The sequence below is a fragment of the Pteropus medius genome, unplaced genomic scaffold (assembly GCF_902729225.1).
Source record: "Pteropus medius unplaced genomic scaffold, Ma_sr-lr_union100, whole genome shotgun sequence".
Lineage (NCBI taxonomy): Eukaryota > Metazoa > Chordata > Mammalia > Chiroptera > Pteropodidae > Pteropus > Pteropus medius.
This window is the reverse complement of record NW_024343732.1, coordinates 5,000,642-5,019,847: the sequence shown is the minus strand read 5'-3', so window position 1 is coordinate 5,019,847 and position 19,206 is coordinate 5,000,642. Positions and strand designations below refer to the sequence as shown.

General features: G+C 47.7%; 1 protein-coding gene across 2 annotated transcripts in view; it reads left to right on the top strand.

The window, feature by feature from the left end:
* The first annotated feature begins 7,820 nt into the window (after positions 1-7,820).
* The window catches only part of BIN3 (bridging integrator 3), a 37,739-nt gene continuing 26,353 nt past the window's right edge, over positions 7,821-19,206 (top strand). Inside the window, exon 1 of one of the 2 annotated variants that reach the window (XM_039868109.1) lies at positions 7,821-7,957. In XM_039868109.1, the coding sequence (XP_039724043.1) occupies positions 7,950-7,957 (8 nt within the window). In that variant the 5' untranslated portion in view covers positions 7,821-7,949. The remainder of the gene's footprint in view (positions 7,958-19,206) is intronic. The other variant, XM_039868110.1, reaches the window with a different exon arrangement.

Below are 19,206 nucleotides of genomic sequence, written 5' to 3'. Positions count from 1 at the left end.
TTATTTGGATTAGCAGAGTTGCTGGGAGAGGTGGTTTGGAGCCACTGAAAGCCTCCTTCTCTGGCCTGGGTCCGGCTTTCGAGCGGTGCTGCCACGTGGGTGCCAGGTCTCACAGGGTAGAGGGAAGGAGCACAGATGTTGGGCGTGATGGGTCCAGGTGACCCCAATCAGAGACTTCTGAAAACCAGATTTCCACCAGGCTTTGCCCCCAAGTTGGCAAATATTGGGAACAACTCTGCCCAGGTTGTCCTTCAGCTGTAGCTTCTGGGGTTTGGGGAGGGACCGGCAGCTCAGACTCTTCCCATGGCTGACAAGAGAAGACACTGCACTGGTTGTGGACTCTCGAAGGAATGTGGGGGATCAATGTAAAGGAGTCTGTACTTACACAGGAATGGAAATGGGGTGCACCCTGGAGGGGAGTATATTTCTCTTTTTCCATTCTGTTTTTATCCAATACCTCCTCCCAGGCAGCCATTCCGGGCATTGGTGCTGGTCCACCAAGAAGCAAAACTCTACTGACCACACCTGATCCAGAGTTCAGGGGGGTGGATCCGAGAGGCTCCCTCACTCCACCCGAATGCCTTCAGGGTCCAGCCCACCGAAACCCATGACTTGCTTGAAAAATTGGGTTCTCTCCACTCTCCCTGATCCTTGCTGGCCTGCAGTTCTCAATGCCTCTCGAAGAGGTCCAGACACAGCGCACTCTGGCAGAGGGGAGAGCAGTTACAAGTGGAAGGGTGAGAAGCCAGGCCTCCTTGCCCTGACAATGCTTCATGAGGCACTCATCCCAAAGGCTCTGGCCCTGGCTACAGACTCATCTCCAAAGTCTGCAGCTGCCTGCCATTGGTCTGATTGAAAAGGAGCTGAGGGAGGGTCCCTGGTGCCCAAGAGGTCACAGTCCTACACAAGGCAAGGGATGACTGAGGCCTGGATGGTGCCCAGAACTTGCCCTCCACGTGGCCCTCCACGACGGGGTGGGGGGATGTTGGCGCCTCTGCTCACCCTCACTTAGCCTCTCCCCACCCCACCCCACTGTGCACCTTCTTCGAGGATACTTTCCTGATCAGCCCAGAGATACAGGGAGCCAGGGTCGGAGCGGGGCAGCTGTCCTGGCCTCGGTGGCACCACTGGTTCCTTCGATACATCAGAGAGAGCCTCTCTACGTGCCCCTCCTGCAGGGTGCCACCCTCTCAGTGTGACCAGATTTACCCTCGGGATGGCTGGAGCCTTGACATGAACTCCTCTCCCACCCCCAAGTCGTTCTAAACACACCCATCCCACGCACCCCCTCACTCCTGCCCCTTCCTCCCCCGCAGGACCCTTCTCTTCCCCTACTCCCCGTGCCAGGCTGAACTGCTGGGCTATTTAGGGCTCCGGCTGGCCCTGCAGTGTAATCAGTGCCCAGGGATAATTGCCACCTGCCCTGCCGGTGTCTGGGGGCTGTCTCGGCCACAGCAGCAGGGGGTGGACACTGGGCAGCCAGGCCTGGAACAAGGTCAAGCTAGGGCAGTCCTCCTCACTCCCTAGATCTGCTTCTCACCACATGTGGGACCTGCAAGGATTCCCTAGGAAAGTCATGCCATCCTTGGGCCTGTGCTCACCTGGGACACTCTGTGGCTACAGCTAGGGTGGATGGCTATTCCAGCCCGAGGACAAAAGTCGGAGGCTACTCTATCACCCACAATCAGCTCAAAGCCTGCCCTCCCCATGCAGTGCTCTGATAGCAATGGGTACCCTTCTGGCTGCAAGATGACCTCTGGGCAGTGCCACAGCTGGAGCATGGGCTTTGCAGCTAGCAGTTCAGTTAGACTTTCATCGCAGGCTTTCTTGGGGTCAAGATCACCAAGCGCCATTGTTCTCCTTCGGAGAGGTGGCAAGGGTTAGCAAGATGCCACCTAAGAGTGAGTCTTCCTTCAACGCCAGCTCCCTCTAGCATGTATGCCCCCTTTTGCTACTTTTCTACTCTAAGGCAATGTAGGCAGCCTGAGTTTAAATGCCCGTCCTTCTCACTTGGCCAACTCTATGACCTTGGGCAATTGATTTGGTCTCAGTTTCCTCATCTATAAAAAGGAGATAATCAGAAGAGCTGCTTCATCATTACTGTGAAGACTACATTATATAATATGTGTAAAATGCTGAGCCCGGTGCCAATAAGACTCTGCAGTGGTAGTTATTACTATGGGGAACTGCAAAGGGCAGAGAAGGGGTGTAGGGAGCCCCAAGGCCTACTGCAGGAAGTGCAGGACGGCGAAGTCTGAAGAGACACGCCAGGGCTAATGGGACAAACCACACTGTAACCTCAGCACTTGGACATTCTCTATGGCCAGCTACAGCCCAGGGGACTAAAGGTGAATCTCCCAGGCCTCTCCCTCTGGAAGAATCCACACCTTCTTCTTTCGACCCCAATTTCTCTAAGCTCTTTTTCAACCTCATCCGCCATATAAGATTTTAGAGGTCAGAGAATACCAAACACCTGTGAATATTTTATTTTTAAAAGAGAACCAGCAACGATAAAATCAAGACGAAGTACTTTGACCTTGGGAGATGTGGAAATAATTGTTTATCTTTATTGTTATAGTCCAAGGGTTATTCGTCCTGATCCTTGGGATTTTTCAGACAGATACCCACAAGTGGTCCACCAGTTGAAGGGCCATTCAGATAAATGTCTTCTCACCAGGGTGGAGCAAAGTTGGGGGGGGGAGGACGGGGGGTGGGGGGGGATAGGCCGAAGGGCTGGGCCATAAGAATTGGATTCACAGGGTTGGCCTGTCCCTGAGGCAGCCCAGCTCCTTCCCTCCCTGCTTCAGTGCCTTCCCCAACAAGGCACAGAGCTCCCACCTCTGGCACCCTGGCCAACAGGCCAGACTGGGAGAGTACCCGAGGGCCTCTGCTCGTCATGGCAGAGGAAAGAAGCCCACTTTGGCTAGGAAGGTGTGCCCAAAACACCAGATATTGCCCCTTTGGGGATGGAGAGGAAGGGAGAATGCTGCAGTGTGGGGCACAGAAAATGGGTAGCACCCCCACCTGCAGGAGCTTCTCAACCCCAGTCCGCCTGGAGGCCCTGGCCCAAGGCAGCAGTTCTTAGGACCCCCACAACTGTGATGTGCCAGCCCCACATCACAGGAATTGCGGCCTCCTCCGTGTGCTCTCCCTCATCCTTTTTAGCCAATAGCACCCCACCTCAGGAGCCACATCTTCAGCGAGTTCCCGACTTCCCCTTTCCCAGGTGTACCCTGGACCCACCTGGAGGAACAGGCCACCTAGAGTCAACTCAGAGCCCAGAAGCGGTGGGCTCGGTGCTCTTACTGCCTATTCTCTTTCCAGTGGGCATCTCCTACCAGGGGCCAAGCTGTCGGGGGGTGCTGCCCAGCCTTGACGGAGCAGCCCTGATGGATGCCTGGGACGCACGTCGTCCAGGGGGGATTGTTTTCCCTCCTGGGTGCACTCTCTCTCACTAGAGTCTCCTCCCTGGCTTCTGTGAGCTAATCAGGGAGAAGGAGGGGGAGGAGGGGGATGCTGCTTGCCTTCCCCGTTATCTGCAGCAATCCACGGTGACTAATGCTCCCAGTTGGTAAAAAGGCAGTGTAATCAAAACACTTTTTTTTTTTAGTCCTTAAAGTTAGTCATTCTCCCAGAGTGGAGGAAAAAAAAAGCCCACAGCAGGCACCATGAAATGCAAGCTGAGAGGCTCGCACTGCGGTGGAAGTAAAGCATTGGCCACGCAGCTCCTATGTGTCTGAGGCTCACGCCCTCTGCCTTGGACCCTTGGCTGGCCTTCTTCCACACCCTCACTTGTTCTCGCTTTCCTCCACACCTGGGCTGTCTGGTCCCCGAAGGACTTCCAGGCCAAGTCGGGGATCTGCCCTTTTCTTTCGCTCTGCCAGGTGCTGCCACCTGCTGGTCCTGAGCACTCCAAACTGGAGGAAGCATATGAAAGCTCCCAGGCTGAGGCCAAGCATCATCCTTGTTAGGTGCCCGATGGTGTGCTGGCCTGCCCCCCAACCCAGCCACTCACTGCTGTGCTTCCCCTGGCTCCATTAGTCTGCTGGCTTCTGACCCCACCTGGCCCTGACAGAACCATGGATTGTCAGGAACCTCAGAAATCATCACAGTGGCGAAAAGCATGAGGATCAGAGCCAGGTTGCACAGATTGGACTCTCCATTCCACCACTTAGTAGCTGTGCTTCGGTTCCTCCATGCTGATAATAAGTGCCTATCTCACAGGGTTGTTGTAAAGATTAAATATGAACTGCTTAGAATAGTGCCTGGCACACTGTGAGGGCTCAATTATTAACTCATAATAAAAATAATAACGACAACAAAATATTAAAGTGGAATGAACAAAATACTAAAGTAATAGAGCATCACAGCTCTATTACTCATCCAAGGCAGACATCGTTAATCAATCACAGAACTTCCCCATTAATGGCAGATTCCTCAGACTCCTCAGCCCAGCACTCTAGGCAGCCAGTTACAGGAATCTGACTTGGCACATGGGTTCTTAACCCAGACTCTTTACATTATAGTTAAGGAATATGAGGCCCCAAGGAGGGAAGAGACTCCCTTGAGCTACTTGGAGGCAGAACCAAGGTCCAGACAGCTATTCCTGGCCCTGACTGCTGCTTGCCAGCCCAGCTTCTGATTTGCCACTTCACCACGACCTATGAGCCATCGATGTGGGCTTCCCACCACTAGAAAGTCTAACTCGGATATCTTCCATCTTCTCCCACCCTTGCTCCTCTCCTACGTCCTTGGCCTATGGCAGCCCAGGAAACTGTTGTTCTGAGACATCTTGCTGAGTAGGTGCAGAGCAGAGAGAAGTGGGGAATGGAACCACATAGAAACCCGAGGGTCTAGGTCTTCATTTATGCTGCAGGCCTTCAGGGATGCAAGGGAGCTCAGCCCATCAATCTGGCCCCTTCATACTCACTCCCTTCAGTCTCAGCCCTCATGCTCTAATGAAGACCCTAATGGCCCCAGTCCAGTCATGGAACCCTTGCTCTTAGCTGATTAGAGGCTGGCATGTGAAAGAATTGGAGGGTCAGCCTCTCTACAGGGCACATAATGACAAGCCCAGAGATGAGGACAGAGAGTAGTATCTGCTTACCAATCTCTGGGTGAAAAGCTTCAAGAAAAGGCCAGGAGTCTAGCAGCAGAGCTGGCTCTTGGCTGCTTTCCCTATGGTCCACAGCTTTGTCCCCTGAAGTAGATCTCTGCCACCTGAACATTTTTTAACTGCAGGCTCAGACTTATGGGAAGGAAGCAGTATTCACTAGACCTGAAACCAGGAGTATCCACCTCTACTCAAAGCTCTTCCACTCTCAGCTTCCACTTAGAAACTGCTTTCGCTTCTTTTCCATCCCTCCCCTGAAGGGGCAGGGTCAACCTATATGGTGCTGTCCTGGAGTTCCAAAAACAAAAGGCATAGCTCCCAACCCTGGGTCTGGAGACCCTGCAGCTAGTTTTCCGCAACAGTCGGAAATGTGTTGTGCTTCCTCGTGTTCAGCTCTCCAGCATTAACACCACATTGGGGATGTCGTGCTCACGGAAGGAAGCTATGGATCCACAGCATGCCCGACCATCCATCCTCAGCCCAGCACACCTCAAGTTGAGCAAATGAGCCTCAGTTAAGGAGATGGAGCTCAGCGAAGAGCAGAATCTTTCCAGATGGACTCTTAGGAGGCCAGCATTCTTCCCAGTACCTCAAAAGTGCTGCTGGCTACGTTAAAGATTAAGGGTTGAAGATAAGCAGCACAGCCCCCGTGGGCCTCAGCCTGAATCCTTTCCTCCCAGAAGGTTTATGTTTGGCTTTATCCCCGGACATCACTGACTTCTCAAACCTGCTCTCTCGGCTGCCCCTCAGTTTAGGCCCCACCTCACATGCCTCCCCCATTCTATTTCTCAAGGGCCTCTGGAGTCAACAAGATTGTCGACTTGGAAAATCAAAATGTTGGCAACTTTGGGGATGTTATTCATCTACTCACCTTCTAAACAATGGGACCAAGGCCCAGAAGAGAAATGTGACTTCTCTTAGGTCAGTCTTAGTATCAAAGATGGAACTAGAGCCCAGCACCCCTGTAGGTTGTTAGTCTAGAACTTAACATTTTTGCCCTGTGGGATGTATCTGCTACCCCTGCAGCCCTGAAACAGACTTCCTCTGGTATATGACAGCTGCCTAGGCTAATACTTTGGGAAATGCTCTAGCACTGTGGGCTAATAACTAAGGGAGACTGATTATGGAGGAGGGAAGAAGCAGCGGGGAGAGACCTTCCACAGGTGCTGAAGTGCCAGAAGGCTCATAAAAACAAGACACACACACACCCCTCCATCCAAAGCACCCTGCACAAAGTATTAAGGACTGTTCCTCCCTTTGCCGACACTCTCTGTCCTAGCTGTCTTTTGGTGACTTCAATCTTCCTCTTTAATCTTCAAAGCTGCTCTACTACTGTAACCTGAGTAGTAACATGGCGATAAAGCTGATCTGTGTCATATGCTTGAAGGCCCACCCTTTAATGGAAAACTCTACTGCGCTGAACTCTAGACGCTCAAGAATGGAAACAGAAAACACAAATGAGTCTGCCTTCTGTGGACGGTTCTCTGAGCTCCCCTTCTTCTCCCGGCCAAGCCCTCTACCCTGCCTTGGAAGGTCAGAACAAACCAATACGTCTTGTGCTCTAGTTCATTGGCTCAGCTACTCTCCAGGCTGCCCTTAAAACACTAGAGTCCATTTTAAGGATGAGAATTAGAGAAAAGACCCCCACAGGCCCAGCAGTTACTTACATAGGCCCCACTGCCCCCTCCTCTCTCTTCTAAAGCAAGGAGGTTCTTGGGGGTGAGGAGGCCAACAAGGCTCAGAACCCCGGGCAGCTTATGAGGGACCAGAGCCCTGAAGTCTGACTTTGGGAGACTCGAGACAAATGAGATGCTTGCCTGGAACTCGGTCCGCCTGTCGGCCAAGATAAGTTGTCTCTGCCTTGACCCTCCCCAGCCCTTGTCTCAGATTCATCTGGCTAGCATGATTCGCCCTCAATAAAACCCCATGTGCAGCTTAGTGGGGTCCCTTACGGGCTGCCACACAGCTCCTGTTCTTTCCCATTACCTATTATTACTTTGTCGCCCATTTACCTCTCCTTCCAAGTTAGTAAGTCTGGGAGGGCTTTGGGCAGGATCCATACTTCTTTTTCATGGTTGTATCCTTGAGGTTGGCACAGCAACTGGCACATCTTTGGAGCTCAATGAATATGTTAAAACGAATGGATAGAAAAAATGGGACCATTCACATCATTTGGGTTCTGTAGAGGGGAGTACAGAAGGAAGGGCTTGAAGACATGGTGCAATCTTACTCTTTGTCCTCTTGTGTTGAGTAAATCCACAGAACGTTCCAACCTGAAAAGCACCTATTCTATTTATATTCAGAGCCAGCCCTGTGCCATCTTGAAGGAAAAGATCCATGTATTTGTAACAGGCAACGCATGTACAGGGTACAAAATTTGAAAGAGACAAAGACCATATAATGAATATACGTCTCCCTCAGGCTGCCTCCCCATTGGCTCCTTCCCAGGTAGACAATTACCGCTACTGTTCCTAGCTTAGAAAACCTCTCTAGACAGAACTAGGCAATAACCCGGTTAAGCGACACGTGTAGTCAGCGGAAAAGAATTTACAAGTCAGTGTTGAAGGCAGAAACGCGCCCAGAGATCCTCATGCCCCCGCCACAGGCTGAGTCCTGGGTCCCTAAACCAGCGCTTGAGGATCGCGGGACAGGGAATCTCGGCTAGGAGCCCGCGGCGGCGGAAAGGTTAACGCACCGGGCCCCGCCCCCCAGCCGCCTCTTCCGGGCAGAGGGGGCGGGTTTTACGTCACTTCCTGGAGACTAACTGAATCCGGAAGTGATCCCCGAGGACCGAGTTGCGGCGGAGGACCCCGGCAGCAGTGCCAGGTTCGGGACCATGAGCTGGTGAGTGAGGCTCCGCCGACAGGGCCTTTGGAGCCCCAGGCCCGCGATGCGACTTGCCCTGCGTCTCTGCGAGTCCCCGCGCCCGCGCTGCCCGCCGTGCCCTCACTGATCCTCCGCGCAGAGCAGGGCCAGACTGGCCCCGGCTCGAGGGTTGTTCGTGGGGCCTGCCTCCGGTGCTCTGACGGGACTCGCTGGGAGGTGGGCCTGGAGGTCCCGTGTCTGTCTCGTTTCTTGACTCTTAATGTTCCAAGGAACCGGTCCCATCTTCTCCAGCTGCTTGAAGAGAGAGACTTGTTCCTTTCTTTTTTAAATACCCGTTAAGGTAGAGTGTCTTCATTCTCCCCCGTGGGCATCTTTCCACCGCTCCCACCAGCCCCAGAGCTGTGTGGCCCTCAACTGTGGCCGTCTGGGCCCCGTTCACTGATCAAAAACCCACTTGCTTTCAGATGACTAACCGTAGTCCCGTTTAAACAGTCTTCAAAGGACAACACTAATGTTTTGAAAGAGAACAGAGTGAAACACTCGCACCCACACTCCCACAATGGGATTGCACTAGTTTTCATCATTTCCTCAGCCATTACCCACTCACCGCTTTCCATCTAAAATAGATCTAGGTAAGCTTAAACATCATGGGACCTATCAGGCTTCCAGAAAAGAAGCCAGAGAGGCTCAGAGTAATAATCACAACTCCAGAGCTGGAAGGTACGTTGCTACAGAACTGTGTGATACTTGGCTCTAGTAGACACTTCAGAATGTTTAATGGTTGATCTATTTTGTAAGACTCAATTTGCCCCCAAGGACCTTACTTTCAGGCTCAAGGACCTGTATATCCACAAACCCAAACCTCAGGGGATCCCTGAGTATGCTTGTATGAGTACGTGGACCGCCACCCAGAGGTGTATAGGGCGAATCAATCCTTTTGGAATCCAGGTTCCGTTAGTGTAGGGAACATGTTTGCCACTCTGTCCTCAGAGTCTAGCTTGTTTCTTTACACAAAGTGCACTAGCTATGATGAATAAAGATAGAATATCCCTCGAGAAGGCTCATACATGCTCATGTTTGGCCATCGGTGGACACTAAGCCCTGGCCACAAACAGCTGATGTCAGTCAATGTCAAGAAGAGCTCTCATGTAAAATTTAAACCATTTCTGTCCCTTCTTCTCCCCTGCTTCTTAGAGGAAGATTGATGGAAAAATGTCAGACAATGGGCACCAGCATGTGGAGGGGAAGCCCCAAGCAATGCCCTAATAAGCCCCAGCAGGAGCAGCTCCTTTCCCTCCACCTTTGCTCCAGGAAGCCCATAGCCGCCTGGAGCCTTAAAAAGCTAACTTCCCCATCTTGTTATAACCTAGTTAGTGATAGGCAAAGTGGCAACCCTTTGATTCCCTTTCCTAGAGGAATTACTCCATTAAAGTGTCAGCCTGGGTCCCCAACCTAGTGATGTAGATATCCTCTTGCATGCTGCATCTTGAGAATGCAGTTCTCTCACCTAGTTTTTCAAAGTAAAAAGCAGAAAGTACAGGTGCTTTATATTGCTTAGGTTGATGTTTATAATTTTTAAAAAGGAATCAATATTTTCTTCACAAATCAGGGTAAGAGTAGAGCAGAGACCACTAAAGGAAAAGGATTCTGGGTGATCTTAGGCACACTGTTTCCACCCATCTTGCAGAAAGTTTTTCTTGAAAAACTAGTAACCTATTTCCTAAAATCTGTCAGGTTGAAGGGGAATTGAAATTGACAACTAGCTGTCTAGCAAAAGCTGAGATTTTTATCCAGTAGAATTAATTTACCAGTGCATGCACATCTTGGCACCTCTTTGACTGAGGGTCACAACCAAAAGGGCAGCTTTGTCCCTCAAAGCTGAGATTCCTTTCTCTTCTTCCTTAGAGGGCTTCTACGTCATCTCTCGCATGGACCCTGACCCCCTCTCTCTAAGAGGGAACAGCACCGGCGCCTGGGCACACAATTGCACTCAGTTCCTGGCTCAATGGCTGGCAAGGGGACTGGGGCTGGGTCCTTCTGATTCACTCCTGGAGTGGTTTTTCTGCTCCCAGAATGAATCCAGCCATTCATCCTAGACTGGAATTCTCAGTGGGGAAAGAGACCAGAGTGACGTAGAGCCATCATGGGAGGCTGATGCCCAAGGTCAAGTTCACCAAGCACATGGGATGTGCCAGCCATCATTGAATAAGGCCTAGGGGCACACAGCCCATGGTCCCCAGAGGGTAACCATTGTTCTGGGCTTTCAAAATGTCACAGTGAGAAATGTCCAATATTGATGCCCTTTTAACACTGTGGACTTTGCATGAAGAGTGAGAGGCCTTTGTTCTCTGCTTCCTCTGTGCATGCAGCCCGCCCACCCCCTGTTTGTTTAGTGGGTACCTGCTCCCTTCCTGCGCCATGTACCCATCCACCTATCCACCCTCTTCCTTTCAGCAAGTTGGCCCAGTGGTACGCCCTGCTAGGAAGAAGGCATTTAATGTTCACATCTCAGGTTACTGATCTATCCCTTGGCCCCAAGTCAAGTGCTTCTCTCTCTCCCCTCCTCCCCCCGTCTTCTTCTCTCTTGGTATATGTGTGCACGTGTGTGTGTCTGTGTGTCTGTGTGTCTTTATTATGGTATGGAATGAGAATTAAGTAGAATTAAGAATAATGACCTTAATCTGGTGTAGCTGTCTCCAGGGATTGTAGCCTTGCCTGGAACCACGCACCGTGATGATTTTAGGCTTAAATGACAAGGAAGAGGAGTACTGGAGGTCCAAGAGGTCTAAGATTGTGACTCAGAATGAAGGAAATTAGAGTCAGTGCAGGTAAATTTGGCTAGGAGTTAGAGTACAGAGTTTCGGTTCTGGCTCCCTCACTCACAATGTGGCCTGGTCAAACATTTAACCTTTCTCTGTCTTATTTTCTCCAACCAAAACATGGAATGGATAATCCCAGCTGACACTTTGTCACCCAAGTCTGTTGTGAAAAGAATGGAGACCATGTAGATACGATTTTTTTCTGACTCTTCTGGATTCTTCTACCTCTGTCTGCCAAATATTGGTATTTCTTGGGATCCGTCCTCTCTTTTCTTTTCCTGTTCTCATCCTGTGTACACTCCCAGACATCTTCAGAATAACAGCCTGACTTTGGACCATGGTTTATAAGGCCCTTCTGGGTGTGTCCAAGCTTTTCCTGGTCTCTTGTGCCCCTGCTCCTCTGTATGAGCTGTTCCCTCCGGCTGAAATGCCTTTTCTTCCCGCCACCACCACCATCCATCGTCCACCAGGCCAGTGTTCACTCATCCTTCAAGAGTCAGGACAGGCTACACCTCCTCTGCCAAGGGTCTTCCCTGAATGGCCCCCTGAGTTGGGTGCCCCTCCTTTGACTCATTAGCATCTGTACTGAGGTGTTGGTTTACTTGTTGGGAACCCCTCTCATCTATGAGCTGTTGAAAACAGGGACTCTCTCTTGGTCATCGCTGTCTCCGTAGCACTGTTCCTGACAGTCAGTAAATCTGTGTTGACTGTATGAATGAGAACTTTTCCCCCATTTATTGAGTTGCCTTAGCTCAAGAAAAATTGTGAGATAAAAACATGCAAGACCTTCAAGCCGCTTTCTCAAATGAAGAGTCTCTAAAGTACTGTTGTTAAACTGACCGATGGAAGAAGTGGCTTCCAAGACTCTCCGAGGCTGTCTCTGATTGTTCTCTACCCACCCCCCACCTACTTTCTCCTGTAGGACTTCATTCTTCCAAGTATCACAAATGTGTATTTCTCTCCTATGTAAAGTCCATGAGAGCAGAATCTACAACTTCGTCTTTGCGTACATGTGCTATCTCGTGCATAGTAGGTACCTAATTGTGAAAAGAAATGAATGGAATATAAAGAAAGGACGGCAAACTGCTAGTTCAGACAGAACCATCCATTCAGTTTCAAACATTTTCTCAGTGGAATCTCTTTTACCTCTAGCACAGCCATTGCTGTCTTACATTTGTATAGTGCTTTTACTTTTCAAATTGCTTTCCCACCCATTATCTGATTTCATCCTCACATTTACCCTTTGAAGTATGCAGTTCAGGTCTTATCATCTCCCTTTGACAACTTATTAGAATTCACTCAGTCAGTACCTGGCAGAACGGGAACTAAAATCTGCATCTCTTGAGTATTCTCTTTGCTTGAACTGGAACATTAGCAAAGTGGAAGACCATTCTCAAACTGATTGGATCTCAGAGGAAGGTGTTTGACTTTGCTAGCATGTGTAGACACTACCAGGTTGGTAGTAAATTACAGGAAGTTGCCAAGCTCTCCCCAAGCTCATTTCTCCTCTAGAGAGCATGGTTATGCCCAGAAGATGGGAACCCTGTGAGGAGGCTCTGATTCTGTGTTCAGCATTGCTTTGGGCACAAATGTAAAACATATCACTCTTATTTCATCTTTTATAATGAGAGGAGAAGGGAGTTTTTCCAGATTTTGGAGTAGTTAGAAAGAGTCAAGTATCTTGAGTCCCACAGCTTCTTAGTCAAAGGTGTTTTCTTATGTATTATACTCTAAATCTGTTGAGATAGCTTTGGCAATTAAGTTGGCAATTAAGCAATCTCAGTTGGCAATTAAGCTATTAGATTTGTTTTCCCAAACCCATTATTTGGGTGCATAATCCATTAAATACGGTCCAGTGTAGTGTGTTACACATAGATAATGCTCAGTAAATATTTGTTGATTTATTCAATATTGAACATTTTTAATGTTGGAGGACATTAAAAAGCTATAACAATCCATCCCTGTCTTCAGAAAGCGCCAAGATTCACAGGAATAACAGATCGCTAAATGTCCGTGTGGCATCTCAAGAAAGACTTCAGAGAGAGGATGGGATTGTAACTGAACCTCAACCTCCCAAGTATGTACTGTTTCAGTGGGAAATGAGAAGAATGGCGTGAAAGAAATGTGTGGAGACAACGCATCAAGAGTATTTGGGGCAGACGGTCAAGAGGCCAGTTTGGGGCAGAAGTTTCGTTGATGAGAGTTGGCAGTAAGTTAGGGCCACATCGTTAAGTGTTTTCAGTGCCATGCTGTGGAATTGAAATCGAGCCTAAGTTTTTAAAAATTGAAGGGTTTCGAGCAGGGAAGTGAAATGGCAAAAGCAATGATTTAGTTAGGTTAATTTGGCAATGGTCTACAGGATAACTCGGAAAAGAGAAAGAATGGAGCCAGGGAGAATAGCTTGGACAGTGGCTTCCAAAATACTTCGACCACAACTTGCAGCCAGAAGTACCTTTGATATCACAACACTTACACGCACACATTTATACTTGAAATAAGCTTTACACAATATATGTTGGATGCACTTCAATATTTTCTATTATGTTCTGTTTTATTTTTTTTTATAGAATGACCCACTTCGATTGATCTCATGATTTTGATATGTGTTTACAATGGACTGATGTGTAACAGTTTACATTGATGAGGGGTAGGCATTCTACATAGACTCAGTTTGAAAAACACTTGTCTAGGAAGTTATTATGAATGAATACTCAGCCTATAAACCAATACCTGTGACTTTGGCCAGGTAAAGATAGTGTTGCTTGTTTATTTGGTTGTTTTTCATGAGTTATAATAAGAAATACAGAAGGAGCAACTGTAAAGAACACTGGCTCTGTTTTTGATAAGAACTTATGCCATAGATTTGAAGACTGTCAGTCTCTTTGTAGAAAAGAAAACCCTAGCAGACAAAAACCTATACTAAGATGTTTGGTTTGTTAGTAATTGGGGAAAGGCACATTAAGCCAACAATGAGATGCTATTTCACAGCCATCGGACTGGCAGAAATTTTAAGGACTGGCAGTGCCAAGTCTCTGAGAATGGGGAGCAGTGGGAACCTGTATCCACTTCTGGAGGGGACGCAGGGGTATGAAATGATGCAACCAGTTCGAAGATTTTGCAGTGCCTCCCACAGTTGGAGATGGACCTACCCCCTCACCTGCGCAGCAGGAGACATGCACAGGATGTTAGTCACTTCATGTTTTGTAGATGCCCAGCTTCTGAAGAACGGGTAAATAAAATGTGATATCTTTACATAATGAAATATGTAGTAGTTCACACGAATGAAGTAGAGCTGTGTATCAGCATGGACAGATCTCAGAAACCTAATGCTGAACAGGAAAAGCTAGTTTCAAAATGATACATTCAGTATTGTACTATTTATCTAAAGTTTAGACCCGTAAAACAATATCATGCTTATAGATTTAAACTTATATAGTAAAAGTGTGGAAATAATAAACACTAAATTCAGAGTAGCAGTTCCCTCTAGGGTAACAGGGAAGGAGAGAAGGAAGTGGAATCTGGCTGTAACCCTCGGTGTCTGTGCCGTTATACTGCTCAAAGAAGCAAGTGTGGCTTAATGTAGGGCTTTGACAATGCCAGATGGTAGATACATCAGTGTTTATTATATATACTATATAATTTTCTGAGTGTTTACAATATATAACTTATGTCCTGCCTTGCTTGGCCAGCATCATGGCTAAGGTCACGACCTCACTGTTCGTAGCAAGAGAATTATTGCTTCCTGTGGTCTGTTGGAGGTGAGCTAGGGTGGTAGGCCGGGAAGTGTGTTTCCATCTCTGCCCTCCTCCTTCTCCTTCCTGCTTTCTAAGAGCCAAACCTTCAGCAGAGAGAGGAAAAGGTAGAGTGAAAGCTCTTTTAGAAGTGAAAATGAGATTAGAGATACTGCCTTGGAAACTAAACAGCCAGGCTGGTGTTTCTCAGTCTGCCTGTGTCTAAGCCACTGTTAACCCCTCAGAGTGGAATGGAAGTCAGGCCATCAGAGGCTTCTCTCTGGCTTGTTGGGTAAGCAGGACACACCTTTCACCTCAGAATGCCTTATGTTTCTCTTTTATGAAATGGGGAAATCCGCTTTCTACCCTTTCCTGTCTTAACTGAATGAAAATAGGTGATAACTTGTTTGTCAACTATTAGGAATTTCTTAAAGAGCTGCCAGAAAGAGAAAAAAAGAATCCAGACTAGCTCTCTGAATTGCCTGCCTTCCTCTCTTTTCTTGGCCTTTAGGTGCTCCATCAGCCTCCAGACTTCTTTCGACTTCTTTCACAAATCCTTGTACTTCTCAAGAGGAAGTCACCACTCACAATTTTAAGCAAATATCTTAACTTGGACTTGGTAGTGGTGCATTATGGTATGGGACTGCTGCTTGCCCCCAACAGAAAAAATCATTTTAGGTTTCCTAACGATACTTATCACTGTGTAACATAATGCGTGTCACCCCCTCTGGGCCTCAGTCTGACCATCATCAAAACACCACCACCAGCATTTTTACAACAAATACAGGCTGCTTACTGTATGTCGAGAACAGTTTTAATCGTTAAACTCATTTATGAGATAGATACAATATTATCATCCTATTTTATAGACAAGGAAACTGAGACCAGAAGGTTAGATAACTTGTCCAGAGTCTCAGCTGGCAATTGGCAGAGCCAGGACTTGAACCCAGGCAGTCTGGCACCAGAGTCCATCCCCTTATCCAGTATACCATCTAATGGGTGAAATACAGGAATGTACCACTTTAAATGAATTGACGGACCAGAAGTATCTAGCACAGAAACCTGCAATAGTCAATAAACGGTCGTCTTGATTAAATGATCTCATTCAACATTCTGTGATTCATTCCGTCTTTACTTTTCAGAGGTCAGCCTGGGGAGCAGCAGGGAAGGAGGGATCATAGCTGAGCTGGGTGATTGTTCTGGTCCAAGTCACAGAGTCATGCCTTTTATTTTTAAACACCCACATACCTCCTTGGCCTGGTGGCAAGTCAGGGTAGTATCCTCTGTGCTCTGGTTTGGGATCCAGCTAATTTCAGGGAAGGACAGAGGTGGGGCTGGACAAGCCGTGGACATAAGTGCCGGAAATGGATCATTTACGGCTCAGTTCGTTACCCCTTCTGATGGGGTCTCTCACATCCTTGCTTGGGCTGAACTTTCCTTGGCCTGTTGGCATTGTGGCCAGCTGGCCCTTTGGAGAGGATGGCATTCAACAGCAGCTGCTCCGCCGGAGCCAGCTGACTCTCCATAAGCCCTGCCCTGGCCCCGGCCCTCGGTTTTCTCTCTCTGATTGTCAAGGTGGCGGTAGCCTTGTTGGGGCCTCAGACCAGAGAAGGCAGTGACCTAGGGATCGAGTAACAGAAGGGTGGGGGGAGGAGGGCTTGTCCTTCCAGCCTGCAGAAGCTGCTGCCTTTCGCCCACCTTCCTGCTCTTGTCGAGACAGTGACTCAGGCCCAGACCACTCCCTCGGGAGCCAGGATTTCAGCCACTATCAACTGCCGCCTACTCTTTGCACAGCCCTCCCTTCATTCTCACCTCCCTCACCTCCCCTCTCCCCGCAAAAATGTGATCTTTGCCCAGCTAAAGATATCAGAAAGATATCGGTGGGGTAGACTGAATCATTTTGGGGCTCTTTCCAACCCCAAGTCGGGCCTAGGCTCATTCACGTTCAATAGAAAAATTCAGGAGGCCAAGCGAAGACCAGGGAATAATGTGTTGGTTTTAGCTTCTTTCTACTCTTCTTTGGAAGGAGTGGAGGACTCTCCAAAGAAGGCAGGGCTGGAGGGATCTGCTGGGGTGACCAGGGGATCCCCTCCCAACTGCCATCTGGGCCTGCCTCTGCAGTAGAGGGGGTGGGGAAACAAAAGATTGAGAAACCTAGCAAACTGAAAATGCAAAAGAGCTGTTTTTGTAAGTAGACATTACACAAGAGCAGGAGTTTTTTGGGAAAGGTTACTGAGACAGACAGATTTAGCCAACTGGCATCGCGCTGCTAATAGAGATATTTATTGTTCAAAAAAGTTTATTTGTAGCTTTGGAGAACATCCTGTTGACTTTATTGTAAAGGAAAATAGAACCTCTTTCCCCCTTTTCCTCTGTACACATAGAACTTTTTTCTGAGGTGGGGCACGTTGGGGGTTGGAGAAGGATAAGGTTAAGAGAAATGTTTTCTTCATTTCCCTGCCGAGACCAAAATATCCCTTCTCCTGCCCTCTGGTGCTCATATTTATGGAAGGGGAAGCAGAACCAAGGAAGGAATCTTGCTCCAGAGGCTGGGAGTTCAGAGCCCTCTTGATTTCTTCTGGAACATAGAGATTCTCTGGGGAGCAAGCCCTGTCTTCTCTCTAGACCTCTGTTGACCTACCCAATTCTGAGGGGAGAATCCCGAGAAAAGCTGAGAGGAGGAGAAACCAAACTCCTGAAGCCCCGTGAGCCTGTGTCCATAGCCTGGAGGACCACCAGCCTCGGCCGCATAACCCCAGCCGTGCCAGGGCAGCGCTGCTCTGGGAGATGCCGCGATGCCGTCACTCTCGCACGCGTTCCGAAGCAGCCATGTGTCCTGCGGAAGTCCCTGTGTTCCAGCAGAGGACGAGAACCCCAGGGATGGGATCTGGGCGATGAGAAGAGGCGGAAGAGCCGGCTGAAGTGGAGCTGTTGCTCTTTGCTCTCCCGTGTCCCTCACCACCTTCACCACTGCAGAGGCACGGGATCTGTCAGGGCACCTGCCCCGCTTTCCTGGTTGCTTCTCTGGTAGAGTGGAGCGTGTCTGCCACTTGGCAGCTTCAGAATAAACCCAGGAGACTCTTCTCCCTTCGTATTTCCTCTTAGGCTTTTTTAAATGTTTTCCCCTGACCCGTACTCTGATAACTTCACCAGGCTTTCCTGCCAGTGCCAAAGGCCGACTTCGTTTTCTTGGTCTCCCCTGAATGTATTTTCCCCTGGCCCCCGCTGGTACTTGTAACTGGTGATACCCTTTCTAGGTTTTGTTATAGTAAGGTAAGGATTGGGAGACCAGAGACAATGATATTACCTTGCTTTGTTCTTACGTAGCCTTATCTAAGAGTAGCTTTTTTCAAGAACTTAAATTAGAATATGGTATTTTATAGGGCCCTTCGGGCAATGTATCCATTTTACTCATTCTTACTCTGTACATAAAACTAGACTCTAAGCTCCATGAGATCACAGAATGAATCTCTCTTATTCATCCTGCTATCCCTAGAACCTAGCCTACTGCTAAGCATAAAGAATATCGTCCTTATTTACTGAATATTCATTCAGCGAAAGGTTGACAATAGCACTGTGTATAGGGCAGTATTTACAAGAGTTACAAAGAAGCATAAAATTCAGCCCCTGCTTTTGAGGTGCTTGTGTGTCTTAATCAGTAAGCAAGGTATATATATACACATCAAAGTTACTTAACCTGTACTCTTCACCAAGCAGAGTTTGCTTCAGTAACGAAAGGATGACTCTGTCTTAGGAGATGTATTTGATAGTTCATCACAGTACTACGTTGCAGAAGAACAAACCAGTCATCTAAATGCATGCTGAAAAGGCATTAATGTTATTCAAAATTCTAATCTTTGTATTTTTTTATAAACTGGAAACAGAAAGATATTTCCTTACTATTAGGAGGCTTTCTGGCTGAAACCGGTAGCCTTCTGCACATTTAATAGTGAAAGATCAGACTCGAAGCATTCTTACTAAAGTCAAACATTTTTTCTATAATTTCTAGCCAGTACCATAACATAGGACAAGAAGTAAGTATAAAATATTGGGAAAGAAAAGAGAAATTTTATCATTATTTTCAAATGACATGACTATTTGGAAAACCCAATTAGTTTGGTTTTTTTGTTTGGTTTGGTTTGGTTTGGTTTGGTCCAACTGACTTTCTTGGACTATATAGGTTAAGTATGTAGCTGCAGTGACTGGTTTATTTACCACTCAGTAGCTTTCTTGGGTACCAGAAAGGTAAAATGAAAAATTGAGTTCCATTTACAATATAACCAAAAATGTAAAATTCCATGGAATGTACCTAAGACATATATACGGCTAAAAATTTCACATATAAGTGTTACTTTGGGGTCTTAATATTGAACAAACAAATGTAGAGGAACTCCTATATTAAAAAAACTCTAAAAGACATAATAAAATGACTTGAATGAATGGAAAGAATATTACGACTCTGAATGGGCAAACCTAGTATTTGTTAAAGATGTAGGTTCTTCAAAAGTTAATTTGTAAATATAATGCATTTTTAGTAATAAGTATCTTGATTTGAGGGGGAGGTAGAGAACATAGCAGATGATTTTGAAGTTCATCTTAAGTATTAAAGTGAATTAAAATAGCCAAGAAATTACCTAAAAAAGAAATATAATGAGAAGAGATTTGCTCTACCGGGTATTAAGAGCTAAATAATGAATTAAGTAACCTGAATAATTAA